Genomic DNA, 14,810 nt, shown 5'->3' with positions numbered 1-14,810 from the left:
GTCCTGTCAACCCACATACCCCAAAGCACACACCCATAGCCAGCTTCCAGGCCCACTGGTGCAGTGTCACACGGGGCGTGCCCAGACACCCGCACAGAAGCAGCCTCGGTACCTTCAGGATCTCTCTCAGGTCCCAGAAAGCCACACAGACACATGCTGGTCACACACGGTATCACACAGCTCCCGACACAGACGCTCGGTCACACAGACCCTCTGAACTCACCTGCATGTCTCACGCATGCGCACCCACAAAGCACCCCAGTGGGCCTCCTGAGTCCCACGCAGACATCCAGGGCCATGCACACCGACTCACCAAATGTACCCAGTGTCTCACCTGCCACCCGCCCCCTCCCCCATCCTGAGCCCTGTGCCCTGTGCCCCCATCCATGCCTCAGCTTAGACTGCAGACAGAGCCCCTCATTTATTTGAGATCCAAGGCCCCAACCCCCAGTGCCCTCTGCAATAAACTGCAGCTGAGCTCCCACACTCTGGATGATCGCCCCAGATAAGGGTTGGGGTCAGGTGGGCGAGGGTCTGGGGCCAAGGCTACAGCAGGAGGAACTGGACCGCAAGCAGAGGGCATGGCCCAGGCCAGTGCTTGGCCAGTGCCCCCAGCACCCCAAATCCCTGCCTGAGGCCCAGGGGAGACCTCTGCAGGGGGCTGCTCAGGCCTCACGGACCCGGCCCAGGAGGCCAGCGTTCTCCTGGCGAAGGGCTCGGTAGTCCTCACGGATCTTCTCCAGGTTGCTGAGGGTCTTCTTGCCCATCTCCGTCTCAATCTAAGGCAATGCGAATCGCAGCCCTTCAGCGTGCTGGGCCCCTTTCCCAGCTCCTGCTCACCACCCCTACCCCATCACAGCCACCCAGGGCCCCTCCCGTGCTCCTCCCACCCCCTCCAATAACAGCCTGCTCTGTCCCACCGCCAGGCCTTTGCACATGTCATCCGTCCACCTAAAGCATCCTTTGCTACGTGGCAGGAATCGCCCACCACATACTCGAGCTGAAGCCTCTGCCAACGGCCCTAGGAGGCAGGCGTGAGGACCCTCAGGGGGAAGGAGGGGGTGAGAGCAGGCCACTGGGCTGTTCCAGGTCACACACACAGCGACTAAGGGGCAGGGCTGCGACTCCAGACACAGGCTGTGTCTGGTTCCACAGCCTCTCCTGGCATAAACCGAGGAGCTGATCCCGGGCCTGCCTTGGTTAGCCCTCCCACCCCCGGGCCTCACCTGCTCCTCAAGGTCTCGAACCTCCCGCAGGATTGTGCCCGTGTCCTCGATGGTCTGGATGAGCTGGCTGCAGTTCTGGGGACAGCAGGAGCAGAAGGCTTGCACCCCAACTTGGCCCCAGCCCAGCCAGCCCCCAGGCACGCTTCTCCCCTCACCTCATGCAAGGCAGCGAGATACTTGTAGGCCTTCCGAACAGCATCGTCCTTTTTGGCATCCTGACCAGACAGAGGAGACCCTGACGGTGTCAGTGGGCTGCTCCCGCCTCACCCCGCCCCTACCCCACCCCCACCTCCAGGCCCCCACAAGGCCACCCTCTCCCACTCCCTGACTTGGTCTTCCCCAGGGCAAAGCCAGGCCCGAGCAACAGTGTACCCACGAGGCTCACACAGGGCCCAGGCCCGCCCCACCCCCGCGCCCAGCCCGGCCTGCCCCACACCTTGAACACAAGCTCATCGGTCACCGCAAACGTCCGGTCCAGCTTCCCAGACAGGGAGTTGATTTCCTTCTGAAGCTCCTTCGTGTCAGACAAGATCTGGCAGAGACCAGGGTAGCCGTGAGCCCGTCTGGGGTGGGCGGCCAGCCAGCTGAGGGCATTCACGTTTATGCTGTCCCATCCAGACAGGGTCAGGGGTGGCTGCAGTGGACTGTGTGGGGCTGTTCCGTGTCTGGGTATGGCCAGATAGCTCTGACTTTCAGAGGGTGTGAGGTCCCCGTGTAGCCCGGCAACACACATCCGCCCCTTGGGCGTATCTACCCATATGACCCACCCTCCCCGGCCACGATGGCGTACCTTAGTGATCTCTTCCTTCTGCTTCCGGATGTTGCCCACAATCTCCAGGATGCGCTGGGTATAGGCCAGCCGAGACACGTCTCTGGGCAGGGTCTCGAGCTCTGACATCTAGGCAGAGACAGCAGGTGCTCCCTTAGCACCGACACCTCCCCGGCTCTGAGCGGCCCAGGGCCCCCACACGGGCCTTACCAGCTGCTTATAGACGTCCTCCTTCCGGCGGGCCTCTTCAGCAGCTGCCCGAACACTCTGGTGCAGCTCCTGGATCTCTGCCAGCCGTCGAGAGGATTCCAGCTGCCAGGACCCCACGGGTAGAGGGCAGTGAGGCAGAGCGCAGGGCTAGCCCCCTAGGGAGGGACCGAACCCGCCCCACCCACAGCCCCGGACCCCACCACCTACCTCTCTGCAGTCCTGGAGCTTTCGGAGGTGGCGGTACTCAGCAAGGAGCGGAACACGGTGCTTTTCCCACTGACCTGCCAAGTGGATGACCCGCTGGGCACTGCTCTCTACCACGAGCTGGGGGTGGTGGCAGGGGGGCTACATGTCACACAGGCTGGGCCCATCCAACTCCGACCCTCCCAGCCCAGCCTCAGCGCCAGCCCCACCTGCAGCTTGGCAAGGTTGGCAGCCCCGTCGGGCAGCAGCTCCACCGCCCGGCTCTTCAGGCGCAGGGCCTGCTCATGCTCCGCTGTGCTGAGCTTGCTCTGCCGACACTCGGTCTCCACCTGGCACCCGGGATCCCCACTCCCAGTCAGTGGGGGAGCCCCACGCGCACCACAACCTCCCAGCCCCCGCTGAGCCTGGAAAGCCCTGGCCTAGCCCAAGCCCCTCAGATGACAACACATCCCTCTAGGGGCCCTACGGGCCCCTCGGACCCCTCCTGATAGCAACGGAGACCTATAAGCAGTGACAGGCACCCACAGGCCCCTCTGACCCCTCCACCTCCACACTGACTCCCCAGGACCCCTGATGAGCCCCACAAGCCCCTACAGAGGCCCACGGACACTTACACCCCTCCTGATTCTCACAGACACCAAGGCACCTCTAACCCCTGCAGGTCCGACACCACCCTCACCCACAACCCTACATCGCCCTCTCACTCCCACTGATTCTCCTGAACCCTCAAGAGGCCCACAGGTCCCCAGTGTCTCCCATGAACCCTTCTGACAGCTGCAGACCTCTACAGAGTACCCCCTCAAGTCCCTCTAAGCCGTCTAGGCTGGACTTGTGACCTGACCCCGGTGGGCAGACCCTCTCCCACACCCACCTGCACAAGGCTGATTCCCAGGGTCTTCATGTTGGCTTCAACCTCTTCAATGCTGTGATTCACTCCCTCCAGCTGCTCCCGAAGAGACTCCAGCTCCTGCTCCTGAGCTGCCCACATGTCCTGGGAGGCACAGGCAGTCGGGGTGGGGGTGTCAGGCCCAGTAGACAGCCAAGGGCCCAGGACACCTCCCCCGCCCCACCACTGCTCTGCTCACCTGTTCAGGCCGCCGGGAGGTGGTCGGCACATCTGACACCTGGGCTGCCTGGGCCTCAGGCTCCTGGGGAGCGAGAAAGGAGCGTCCTGGCTGTCGGGGAAAGCCCTGCCCCTCACAGCCCAGCCTCAACACCCCCCAAAAGCACCCTCCCAGCACGATACCCAGGTACAGTACCACTGTACCACTGACGGCTGTCAGAATGTGTGTGAGGATCAATGCGCTCTCTGTGACCTTAGACTGGAGTGTTTGCTCATAAAGAAACCTCCCTGACCCTGACACAGCTCTTGCCCATCTGCCCATGAGAAGGATGAGGGCCCCTCTGGTTGACCATCCAAGGAGAGAAGATATGTCCAGAGGAAACTGCCCAGGAAAAGCTGGGGTTTGCACAAAGAGCAGCCCTACACGCTTACATAGTTCCCACCCCTCTACCCTTTCTCCACGGAAGTTCCCAAGAAGCCAGGGACCGTTCTGGGTGCCCACCCCCCGTGGGGAGAGGGCAGGCCCGGTGGGAACACGGGCCCCTGTATGGATAAAATGTGGTGTGTGTACATAAAGCAATACCGCCTTGGCCCCATCAGCATGCCCCAGGCCCACTCAGGCCCACCCACCAGATGGAAGGTGAACTTCTCTGAATGTGTGAAGCGGGAGCCCTTGGGAGCACCAGTCCTGGCGCCAGCACCCCAGGCCTGCAGCAGCTCTCCCAGGTCTCGGGCTTGTTGGGGGGGCCCTGGCCGGCCCCAGGTCTGGCGCAGATGCTCAGCCAGGTGCTTCTGCAGCCGCTGCCGCTGAGCCCGAGTATCCTCCTAGGAACAGTGGAAGAGTGTGGAGGCCTGCTGGGTACCCAAGGCCCTGCCTCCACCAGGGAGCCGCTTGACAAGGTGCTACCCCCAAGTCACACCAGCCATTCAGCCTCTCCCACGAGGGGGCCCGGACCCACTCTCCTGGTCCACAGGCCTGGGAGCTCCCTGAGGACAGGGCCTCCTCTTCTTCAGCCCTGCTTCTCTCTACCCACTGGCTCCCTGAACTGGAGGAGGCTGTGGGAAGGGAGAGAAGTAAGCCTGCAGCCCCCAAATTAGAGACCGACACTCAAAAGATATGTGGGGACAGAGCGGAAACCGAGTCAGAGGTGCTGGGCAAAGAAGGGGCGGAGGCAGAGTGGAATTGAGAGAGAGAGAGAGAGACATGAGAACAGAGGCAGTTTTGAGACAACTGGAGAAATCTGATTATGAACTCAAGTGTTGGATGGTATTAAGAGGTCACTGTTACCAATGCAGGGGACACGGGTTCAAGCCCTGGTCCAGGAAGATCCCACATGCCGCGGAGCAACTAAGCCCATGCACCACAACTACTGAGCCTGTGCTCTAGAGCCCGCGAGCCACAACTACTGAGCCCGCGTGCCACAACTACTGAAGCCCGTGAGCCACAACTACTGAGCCCGTGTGCCACAGCTACTGAAGCCCGCGTGCCTAGAGCCCATGCTCCACAACAAGAGAAGCCACCGCAATGAGAAGCCCGCTCACTGCAACTAGAGAAAGCCCACACGCAGCAACGAAGACCCACACGCAGCAACGAAGACCCAACGCAGCCATAAATAAATAAATAAATAAATTTAGGGGAAAAAAAGATGTAATAGGTTCTGGTTCAAAAGATAAAATGCATATACAAAGCTTTAAAAAAAAACAAAAGAAAAATAGGTCACCGTTAATTCTGTTAGGTGTGAAAATGGCCCAGGGGTTGCGTTAAAAAGTGAATGCCCTTATGAGTTAAGAGATGTCTGCTTAAGTATTTAGAGTTAAAATGATATGATGTCTGGGACTTGCTTTAAAATATTACAGAAAAAAAAAGTTAGAGAAGGGATGAGGAAAGATTGGCAAAATGCTTATATCTTTTTTTTTTTTTTTCGTTTTTTGGCTGTGCCTCACGGCTTGCAGGATCTTAGTTCCCCGACCAGGGATTGAACCTGGACCCTCAGCAGTGAAAGCACTGAGTCCTAACCACTGGACCGCCAGGGAATCCCCACAAAAGGCTTATAATTGAAGGTGGATGGCAGGGACATAGAGTTTATGAGACTATTCTCTCTACTTCTGTATTTGAAATGCCTGTAAGTTGAAGAAAGAGAGAAAAACATAAAGACAGAAAAAATGGCAGCGGAGGAGGCGGAAGGAGACAGCTACAGAGGTGGACAAAGTTGGGAGGGGATGGGGACAGATACTGAGGTGGACAGAGGGGAGATGGAGGCGGATATAGAGGAAGACAGAGGCAGAGACACAGAAACGAGGAGACAGCGGCGGGGAGAGAGAAGAGGGGCAGCAAAACCACAGAACGAGAAAGCCAGTGATGAAAAGAGACGGTGCAGAGATCTGGAGGCCACACGTCGGTGATGACAGCAGAGACAGAGAAAGAGGGAGCGAATCAGGGGCAGGAAGAAGGCAGTAGAAACAGGGAGGAAGGGGGCAGATCCTGACAGCTCTGGCTGCCTGCGCACGTCCTTCGGTGGAACATCGCCCTCAGAAGAGAGCAGTATCACCACCCGTGTCTCACAGCAGGAAGCCGACGCTCCGAGGGGCCATACTGACTTGTACAACCTTTCTGACTCCAGTGTTCTTTCAGGCAGGGAGCCAGGTAGTTGCACACAGAGAGATGACGGAAGAGAGGGACAAAGTGGGGAAAGGAGAGGGGCAGAGGACTAACGGGAGACGAAATGGGAGCCACAGTGAGCAGGGACCTCGTCAGCAGGGACCAAGCACTGGGCAGTACCTGGACGGGGAGGCGGGATGCCCGGTGGACCCAGTCCTCATCCCTGGGGCGGTCCCGGCCCGTGTGCTGGCAGAGTTGGATGGCGTGGCGTTCGAGGAGCGAGGCCACCCTCGCAGCAGGCTGGGGCACCTGGGCGGGGGCTGGTAGCAGCAAGGGACTCGCCTGGAACTCCCGGGGCTCTGGAGGCAGCAACAGAGTCAGCCAGCCCTCCTGCCTCACCATGCAGTTAGGCCCACCTCTACCCCTCCCCCCAGCCCCTCTCCACAGCCTCATCCTCACCTCCTCTGGAGAGCAAATCAGGCATGAACAGCCTGCTGGCATGGAAAGGCTTCTGGTGGGCCGAGCCCTGGTGAGAGAGCAGAATCAGACCTCTAGGATGAATCGTGACGGGGGCACCAGTGGGAGGGGGCCAAAAACCTGAGCACCCAAATGGGGACAAGGCAGGCAACGCAGCAACAAGCAATGTTGACATGAGTTGAGGGGTCCCACCTGGAGGTGCTGCAGCTTAGGAGTGCGAAGGAGGGGTGGGACCCAGGGCAGGGCTAGCTGGTCCCGGATTTGGCTCCCGATGGCCCGGAGGAGGATAGCTGAGTCACCTAGGGAAGTGGGGAGGGAGTGTCAATCAGGTGACAGTGCCACAACTCCAAAAATGCATAACCTGGGAAAGCAGCCTGACTGCCCCCCCAGAGATACATATCTATGTAGCTATCATTCTCACACTCAGTCATTCAACAAACACTTATTAAGCACCTACTCTGTACCAGTCACCATTCTAGACCCTTGGGCTACTTCAGTGAACAAACTGATAAATATCCTCCTGCCCTCCTGTGGAGGCAGGTAGAGGAGAGCATGACCAAGGTCGTAAGTACAATACAGAAGACTGTCAGGTGGTCATCAGGAAAGGAAGATAAGGACCGTTGAGAGGAAGATATAATTTTAAACAAGGCAATCCAAGGAAGGCCTCCCTGAGGTGACATGTGAACAGGAACCTCCAAGAGGTAAGGGAGTGAACCATGAGGCTATCTGTGTGAGTAAGCCAGCAGATGCAAAGGCCCTGAGGCCGGAGTGGCCTGGTGTGGTTAGAGTGGAGTGAGCGAGGCAGGGGCAAGGCAGGAGGTGAGGCAGAGAGGCCCCTTCCAGCACCAACTCCCCACCTGGGTCAGCCCAAGCCCCAGTTCCCTTCCCCCTGCCCTGCATCCCCTCTCCCAGCCCCAGTCCTCCCACCTAGCTCTCCTGAAGACACATACCCCCCCCCACCAATCAACCTTTTCACCACTTCCACCTCTCTCAGCCCCCACAACACCCTCTCCCTCACCCCCACCACGCCCCAGGCACCCCACACCTGCAGGCTGGTCTGCGTCCTCAGAGGCATCAGTGGGCAGACGTTCAGCCAAGAAGAGAAGCAGGTCCCGGAGGTCAGGCTCACTGGGGTAGAGGAAGTTCTGATAGCCAAGCTCCAAGGGATATCCCAGGTCCTGGGGGTGGGGAAGGGTGGCCGCTATCAGTCGGGCAGGCAGGATCCTCCTGTCCTGGGAGCCCAGGGCTGAGACCACAAGCGCTCCCACTCTCTCACCAACCACCACCCTCTGAACTCACCCTTGGCTCACCAAGGCCTTCAGAGCTTTAAAAATTAAAGCTCTGGGGACTTCCCTGGTGGTCCAGTGGGTGTGACTCCACGCTCCCAATGCAGGGGGCCCAGGTTCGATCCCTGGTCGGGGAACTAGTTGTGGCATGCGTGCCACCACTGAGAGTCCGCGTGCCTCAGCAAAGGTCTCCTGTGTCGCAACTAAGACCCGGCGCAACCAAAATAAATAAATAAACATTTTTTAAAAAAAATAAAATTAAAGCTCTGGCCTTTCTAAATCCAGAGGCCATGAAAGAGAAGATGGGTATTTCTGAATACATGAAAAAATTTTTAAAGAAAAATTACAGTGAGCAAAGTCAAAAGCGTAATGACAAGCTGGGAAAAAATATTTGGAGTTCATATCATAGGCAAAGAGTGAATCTGCCTAGTGTATAAAGAGTGCCTAAAACTACACAGGCAAAAAGACCAACAGTGCAACAGTAACAGGGGCAAAAGACAGGAGCAGACAATTCCCAGAAATAGAATGAAAAACGGCCCTTAAACATATGCAAATATGTCCAACCTTGCTTACAAGAGAGACTTGAATTGAAAGCACACGGAGAGACCCCACACGAGCATCACCGATCCGGGACAACCTGACCTTACCGTTCTCCTGAGGTCCACTCGGGCAGGGAGATACTATCACTTGCACAGAGTTCCTGTCCCAGACCTGAATCTCGTCATGAGCAAACAATCAGACCAATTCAGATTGTGGGGCATTCCAGGAAACAACCAGCCTGCACTCTTCAAAAACATGTAGCATTGTAAAAAGAAACAAAGTAACAAAAACTAAGGAAGACTGTTGGATACAGAAGATTAGAAATGTAACAGTGAAATGAAATGTATGATCCTAAATTAGACTCTGTAGTTGGAAACAAAAAGAGCTACAAAGGATATTTTTGTAACTACTGAGGAAATTTGACCATGCACTAAATATTAGATACTATTACTCTATCAATATTCAATTCATGGGTGGGATCATGATATTGTGGTTATACTGGTGAACGCCCTTTTACTTAGGAGAGGTGCACTGAAAGTTTTAGGTATGAAGTGTCAGTGATGTCTGCTGCTTTTAAAAGGTTCAGAAAAAAATGTGTGTGTGTGTGTGTGTGTGTGTGCGTGTGTGTGTGTGTGTACCCAGATAGAGAGAAAAGAATGGAGGAAAATGTTAACAACACAGAAAGCTAGGAGAAGGGTGTTATTTTTCTGTTTTCATTTTTCCTTAAATTTGAAAGTTTTTCAAAGTACAAAGCTAGGAGGAAAACTATATAGAGATACTATTCCTCACCTGTTGAATGGGGAAAACTCTGACAATACACGCAGTGGGTGAGGCTGTGGGGAAACAGGCACCCTCTCATATACTGCTGTTGGGAAGGCAGAAATTAAACAATCCCAGTGAAGGCGACTGGGAAAAATCTAACAAAATGGCGTATGCGTTTACCCTTCCACCTAGCAATCCTACTTCTAGGAGTTTACCCTGAAGACAGGCCTCCAACAATTCAAGAATATATATGCACAAGATTATTCATTACAGCATTATCTGCAAAATATTGGGAACTCCCTAAATGTCCAAGCATAGGAGAGGGGTTGAATAAACTACAGTGCATACATACAATGAACTACTCTGCAGCTGCAAAAAGGAAAAAATAATGATTAAGATCTCTATTGTCTGATATGAAATGATTTCCAGGATATGTGGCAAGGGGGAAAAAAAGGTAAGAAACTAGGCATATGCTCTCTTTTGTGTAAGAAAGGGGGGAAATAAGAATATATATTTATATTTGCTTATATCTTCATTTTTTAAAAACTGGAAAGACACACAAGAAACTAATCAAAGTAATCCCCTTACAGCAGACGGGTAAGGGTAACGAGGTGAACGGTTTGGAGTGCCAGTGGGACTTCTCAAGGTATTGTGTTACTTCTGTCACACCTTGGAGATTTCTTTGACTCTTTCAGTAGTTAACCATCTTCTACCTAGTTAACAATTCTTTATATTGAAATATCCCTATTCAAATTACTGCTGGGGTTTGTATCTCTGGACTGGACCCTGACTGATAAAAATGACCCACGCAAAATAGTAAATAATGTTTTTAAAAGAGACTATGGGCTTTGGAGTCAAAAAGATTGGGGTTGAAATCCAGCCTGTGCTACTTAACTGGCTATAAGGCCTTGGACCGGTTACTCAACCACCAAGAAGCTCAGTTTCTAGCTGTAAAATGGGGCTGACAGTACTTTCCCGATGTGGATGCTTTAAGGGATAAAAGGGCCCATCAGGGTTCTGGTCCGGAGCTGCATGGATTCTGAAAGCATATTTCGTGGATGCAAATCCAAGCTTTGCTTCTTACCAACTGGGTAACCACAGGCAAATCACTTAACCTCTCTGAGCTTCACTTTTCTCACCTGAGAAAAGGGATACCCACAGTGCCTACTTCAGAAAGTTGTCACGAGAATTCAGTGAGTTAACACCAGGTTACCACAATGCCCAGCACAGAGCACACACTCAAAAAACATCATTATTATACACACATATGTGTATTTGGTCACAACGTAAGATATATTTATTTCAGAGGATCACAGTCAAAACAGTGTGAAAACCACTGTCTTTTAAGCTACTTTACTTTGGGTTTTTTCCAACACCTGCAATCAAAGAGCTGTGAATGATACAGAAACTCACTCCAGGAGTGGGGTGTGTGAAATGACAGACACTAAAGTATGGAGGTGGCTGAGTCGCAAAAAGTGGTGCCAGGAGTAGGGCACATGAAGAGGCAGACACCAGAAGGCGGCAGTGCTGAGCCAAGGTGGGCTACATGAGCAGCGCCCAGCTGGGTTAAGAGAGACCTTTTCTACCTGCTCAGGGCAAACCGAGGCTCTGGGGCCAGACAATCACGTGAACCTCTCAATCACTGAAAAAGCCATACTCACGCTAAAGTTAGTGTGAGGAAAAGTAGGTCACCACCAAATCCAGTGGGAAACAGCACTGAGAGAAGGGAGGAAGAGAAAACTGGGGGAAGCCTGATCCCCAGCCCCTCCTCAACACGTCCCACTGTGCACCCTCCTAGCCAAACAGGACACGAGTTCCCCCTTATAAAGTGCCATCCTCGAGAAGACAGCCCCAGGCCAGGGGACAGACTGCCTGCCTCGAGGGCCACCAAGAGCCCCAGACAGAAGAACCTGAGAACTCCTGAGAGCTAGGTGAACCAGAGAGCCAAGGGAAGGGTAGAGCTCTGAGGCCTATTTCTAAGAGACAGAAACCGCACAAGCAAGGAACAAATTCAAGAAACCTGACCACCCAGTCCCTTGGGGCTATGTGGAAGGTTTCGCTGTAGTTACTCTGTTGTCCCTCTACCACCATATACTGGGTATGCTGGGCATGTTGACATTCATTACGTAGCCACAAGCTGCTGGAACACAAGCAGCCAGATCAAGCCTATCCAATAATAGTAATACCACTTGCACAAAGCTTACTATATCCAGCTTTTCACGTATGAACTCATTTTTAATCCTCATAGCAACCCTACGTGGTAGGTCCAATTCTTATCCATTTTACACATGAGAAAACCTAAGCCCAAAGAGGTTAAGAGACTAGCCTAAAATCCCAGAACTAATGAGCCAGGAGAAATGACATTTACTTGGAGCCCTTGGGTATAGTAACTGGACACAGGTCTGTACTGGGGAGGCATGAGTGCTTCACCAGAAGGCACTTTATTTACAAAAGAGACAGTATGTAAGTTATTCTCACGAGAGGCAAGCTGCAACAGGGCAGAGTAAAGTTTTAGTGCAGACACTGTTTTAGTTAAGCAGCGTATCTTCCTTTGGGTAACCCTCCCTCCCCCAACTCCAAGTGATCCTGAAGGAGCAGCCAATCACAGTGCCCTATAGGGATGACCATGTGATCCAAGCTGGGCCAACCAGAGAACGTGGTGGTTAATTTCAGCCTGAGCATGTGAATCAAAACAGGGCCTTTTCAGGAACTGGTAAATGGATACTATAGGGGGAAAAGTTCTTGGTGCTAAGCTCAAAATATGGGAGCCAGGGGCAACTCAGGCACAAACTGGATCAACTCATTTAATCCTCAGGACAACCCTACTTTTATCATCTCGATTTCACCGATAAGGAAACTGATGCCCACAGGGGCATCAGTTAGCAAGGTCACACAGTTAGCAAGTGCTGTAGCCAGGGTCTGAACTACTCAGGCAGTTTGACCACAGAGCCGGCAGCCTTAGCCACTAATGAACGCTAAGCCACAACGGGAGGTGGCAGAGAGGAAAGTCAAGAGTCTCAAAGGAGCTTGGTGACTTTGTGAAGGAGGAAGGAAGAGGCTGTGTGTATTGGGAGGAAGACACTCACCATACAGGCCTGAGCCAGGCTCATGGCCAGACGGAACCGGGCAGACATAGCAAGAGGCAGCAGGGGGCTAAGGCCGGAGCCCACAGCAGGGTTGATCACACGCAGGCAACGGACCACAGCTTCTACAACCAGCTCAGTGGTGAAGGCTCGCAGGGTCTGCACATCTGGAGGAACTGCCCTGAAGAAGAAGGAGGCAGGCTCGATAGGGGGTGGGGGGAAGCAGTCAGGAAACAAGGATGAGGCTGGGCCGTGCTGCCTTCTGGAAGCCCTAGTACTGGGATGGGGTGGGGAGGGTGGCCACAGTTCAGACAGGTCCTGGGTGTTGTTGTCTGACTTCCATTTGGAAAACTAAGAATGGAGGGAGTCCTCAGGTCCTAAGATCTTGGTGTAGAATGGTGGATGGAAGGGATCCGAGTTCAAAAAATCTCAAATTTCCCTATGCCTAAAAGCCCCAAATTTCTGGGGTCTGGGAAGGCCTAGGAGCCCAGGTGGAATAGTCTCTGGGTTTCTGCATCCCCAGATATCATGTTTGCTGCATGTCAGAGGCCCCTAGATACTGACCTACTAGGATTTTGAGACTAGATGTTGGGAGGCTGGAGTTTTCAGGAGTTCCAAATGTCAGAGTCCCTGGGTATCAGGACCACCCAGTCTCAAGCAATCCAGAAATCAAGCTCCCTAGATGTTGTCATCTTGGGTTTTTAGGACCCTCGAATGCAGGAGTCCTTGTGCGTCGGGGTCACCAAGCATTAAGGCCACCAGATTTTAGAGTCCTGGGGTTTTAAAAGCCTCAGGTATTGGGAAACCAGGTTTGAAGGTTCCCAAGTATCCAGTCCCAGGGGATTTTGGAGTCCCTGAGTGCCAGGATCCCAGAGTTTTAAGTTCCCTGGTTCACAGGATAAAGGTGGCTTATAATCTCCAGATGTCAGAGTCCCAGGGTATTGATGTCAAGATCCACAGATTTCAGAATCCCGGGTCTTGAGGTTCCAAGGTTTTAAGGTCTCGAGGTGTCTAGGTCCTGGAGTTTGGGGTTTACCAAGTGTAGAGGTCAAAGGGTTTGGGAGGCCCCGTGTGTGTGTGTGCGTGCGTGTGTGTGTAAGGAGGAGGGAGGGTCTTAGGGTCCTGGAAGTTGCAGCCCTAGATGTCAAGGTCCGGAGTTTTGGAGTCCCGGATGTGGGCATTCCGGGGTGGGCGGGGGCTGTGTCCTTACGTGCCGGCCTGTCGCAGGGAATGGATGAGGATTCGGTCCGCCTCCTCCATGGTGGAGCCGTGTTGGAGTCCGAGGTTGGGTCCAGGGCCGGGTCCGAGCAAGAGAGGCGCAGCTGTGGAAAGCCCGCTCCCTGCTCGCGGTCCAAGGAGTGTCACGGGCTGCGCGAGGAGACCCGGGAAATGTAGTTCCGAGACCTAGTTCGGCGCAAACCGGATGCCTGTCGTTCTGGTGTGAATGGGCGCGCGCAGGCTTGAGCGTGCAATGGCTGCTGGGAGTTGTAGGTTGGGGTTTTTTTGTTTTCTCTTTCCTGCAGCCCAGTGCGCTCTTCCAAGTGAGCAAAGGATTATACTGCACGCGCAAGTGTGTGTGTGTGTATGTCAGGAAGGAAGGGGGAAGGGGCGGGACGGAGATAGGCTTCTCTACTCATTCATTTAAGGCAGCGTTCATCTTCTAGATTGTAAAAGTGTACAAGTTAAGGCAGGGGCTTTCGCACAAAGCGACTAGGTTTGAGTCTCAGCTCTGCAACTTGCTAAATGTGCAACCGTGGGCAGGTTACATAGCTTCCCTGTGTCTTAGTTTCCTCATCTGTAAAATGGAAGTGTTAATGTACCTGCTTCCTAGGATTAAACAGAATTAACTCACGTAAAGCAGCGTTGAAATGTGTGCCTGATACATAATACTGTAAAAAACAAAACAAACAAACAAAACACTATGTAAGTTACAGTCACTAGTATTCATGCATTCAATACATGCTTTATTTTAATGTTATATATATATGTGTGCACTCCAGAGAATAATTACATAGTAAACATCCATATAAACCATTCATGAAAAAGGCTACCCTGCCTCCACTGCTCAGTAGTGCCACGTTTGTCATAAATCACGTGTACCTATATGTGGGACTCAGTTTCTGAACTCTATTCTGTTCGTAATTACTCTTGCTTTATAACAAGCTTTGATATCTGATATGGCAAGTCCTCCCATCTTGTTATTTTTCAAAGGATTTTGGCTTTTCTAGATCTTTGGTATATCAATATACATTTTAGAATCAGTTTGTCAAATTTCAAGGAAAAATCTTTTGAGATTTTTTTAAATTAATTTATTTATTTTTGGCTGTGTTGGGTCTTCGTTGCGGCGAGCGGGGGCTACTCTTTGTTGCGGTGCGCGGGCTTCTCACTGCAGTGGCTTCTCTTGCTGCGGAGCACGGGCTCTAGGCGCGCGGGCTTCAGTACTGTGGCTCGCGGGCTCTAGAGCGCAGGCTCAGTAGTTGTGGCACACGAGCTTAGTTGCTCCGCGGCGTGTGGAATCTTCCCGGACCAGGGCTCGTGTCCCCTGCATTGGCGGGCGGATTCTTAACCACTGCGCCACCAGGGAAGTCCCT

General features: G+C 53.3%; 1 protein-coding gene across 2 annotated transcripts; it reads right to left on the bottom strand.

The window, feature by feature from the left end:
• Positions 1-402: 402 nt before the first annotated feature.
• CCDC22 (coiled-coil domain containing 22) lies at positions 403-13,644 on the bottom strand. 2 transcript variants are annotated; one of them, XM_068533151.1, is made up of 17 exons: positions 13,430-13,644; positions 12,223-12,400; positions 7,594-7,726; positions 6,741-6,847; positions 6,531-6,597; positions 6,252-6,430; positions 4,103-4,297; positions 3,495-3,557; positions 3,281-3,400; positions 2,619-2,738; positions 2,413-2,529; positions 2,206-2,307; positions 2,017-2,124; positions 1,663-1,758; positions 1,382-1,441; positions 1,227-1,301; positions 403-779 (listed from the first exon to the last, which is right to left on the bottom strand). In XM_068533151.1, exons 1-17 carry the CDS (start codon positions 13,477-13,479, stop codon positions 666-668), a joined length of 1,884 nt encoding a protein of 627 aa, XP_068389252.1. In that variant the 5' UTR covers positions 13,480-13,644; the 3' UTR covers positions 403-665. The 2 variants fall into 2 exon arrangements, with proteins under 2 accessions (XP_068389252.1, XP_068389254.1); XM_068533153.1 differs by lacking the exon at positions 13,430-13,644 and adding an exon at positions 12,784-12,900.
• Between the last annotated feature and the right edge of the window lie 1,166 nt (positions 13,645-14,810).

The sequence above is a fragment of the Eschrichtius robustus genome, chromosome X (genome assembly GCF_028021215.1).
Source record: "Eschrichtius robustus isolate mEscRob2 chromosome X, mEscRob2.pri, whole genome shotgun sequence".
NCBI lineage: Eukaryota > Metazoa > Chordata > Mammalia > Artiodactyla > Eschrichtiidae > Eschrichtius > Eschrichtius robustus.
This window is presented reverse-complemented; position numbering and strand designations above follow the sequence as displayed.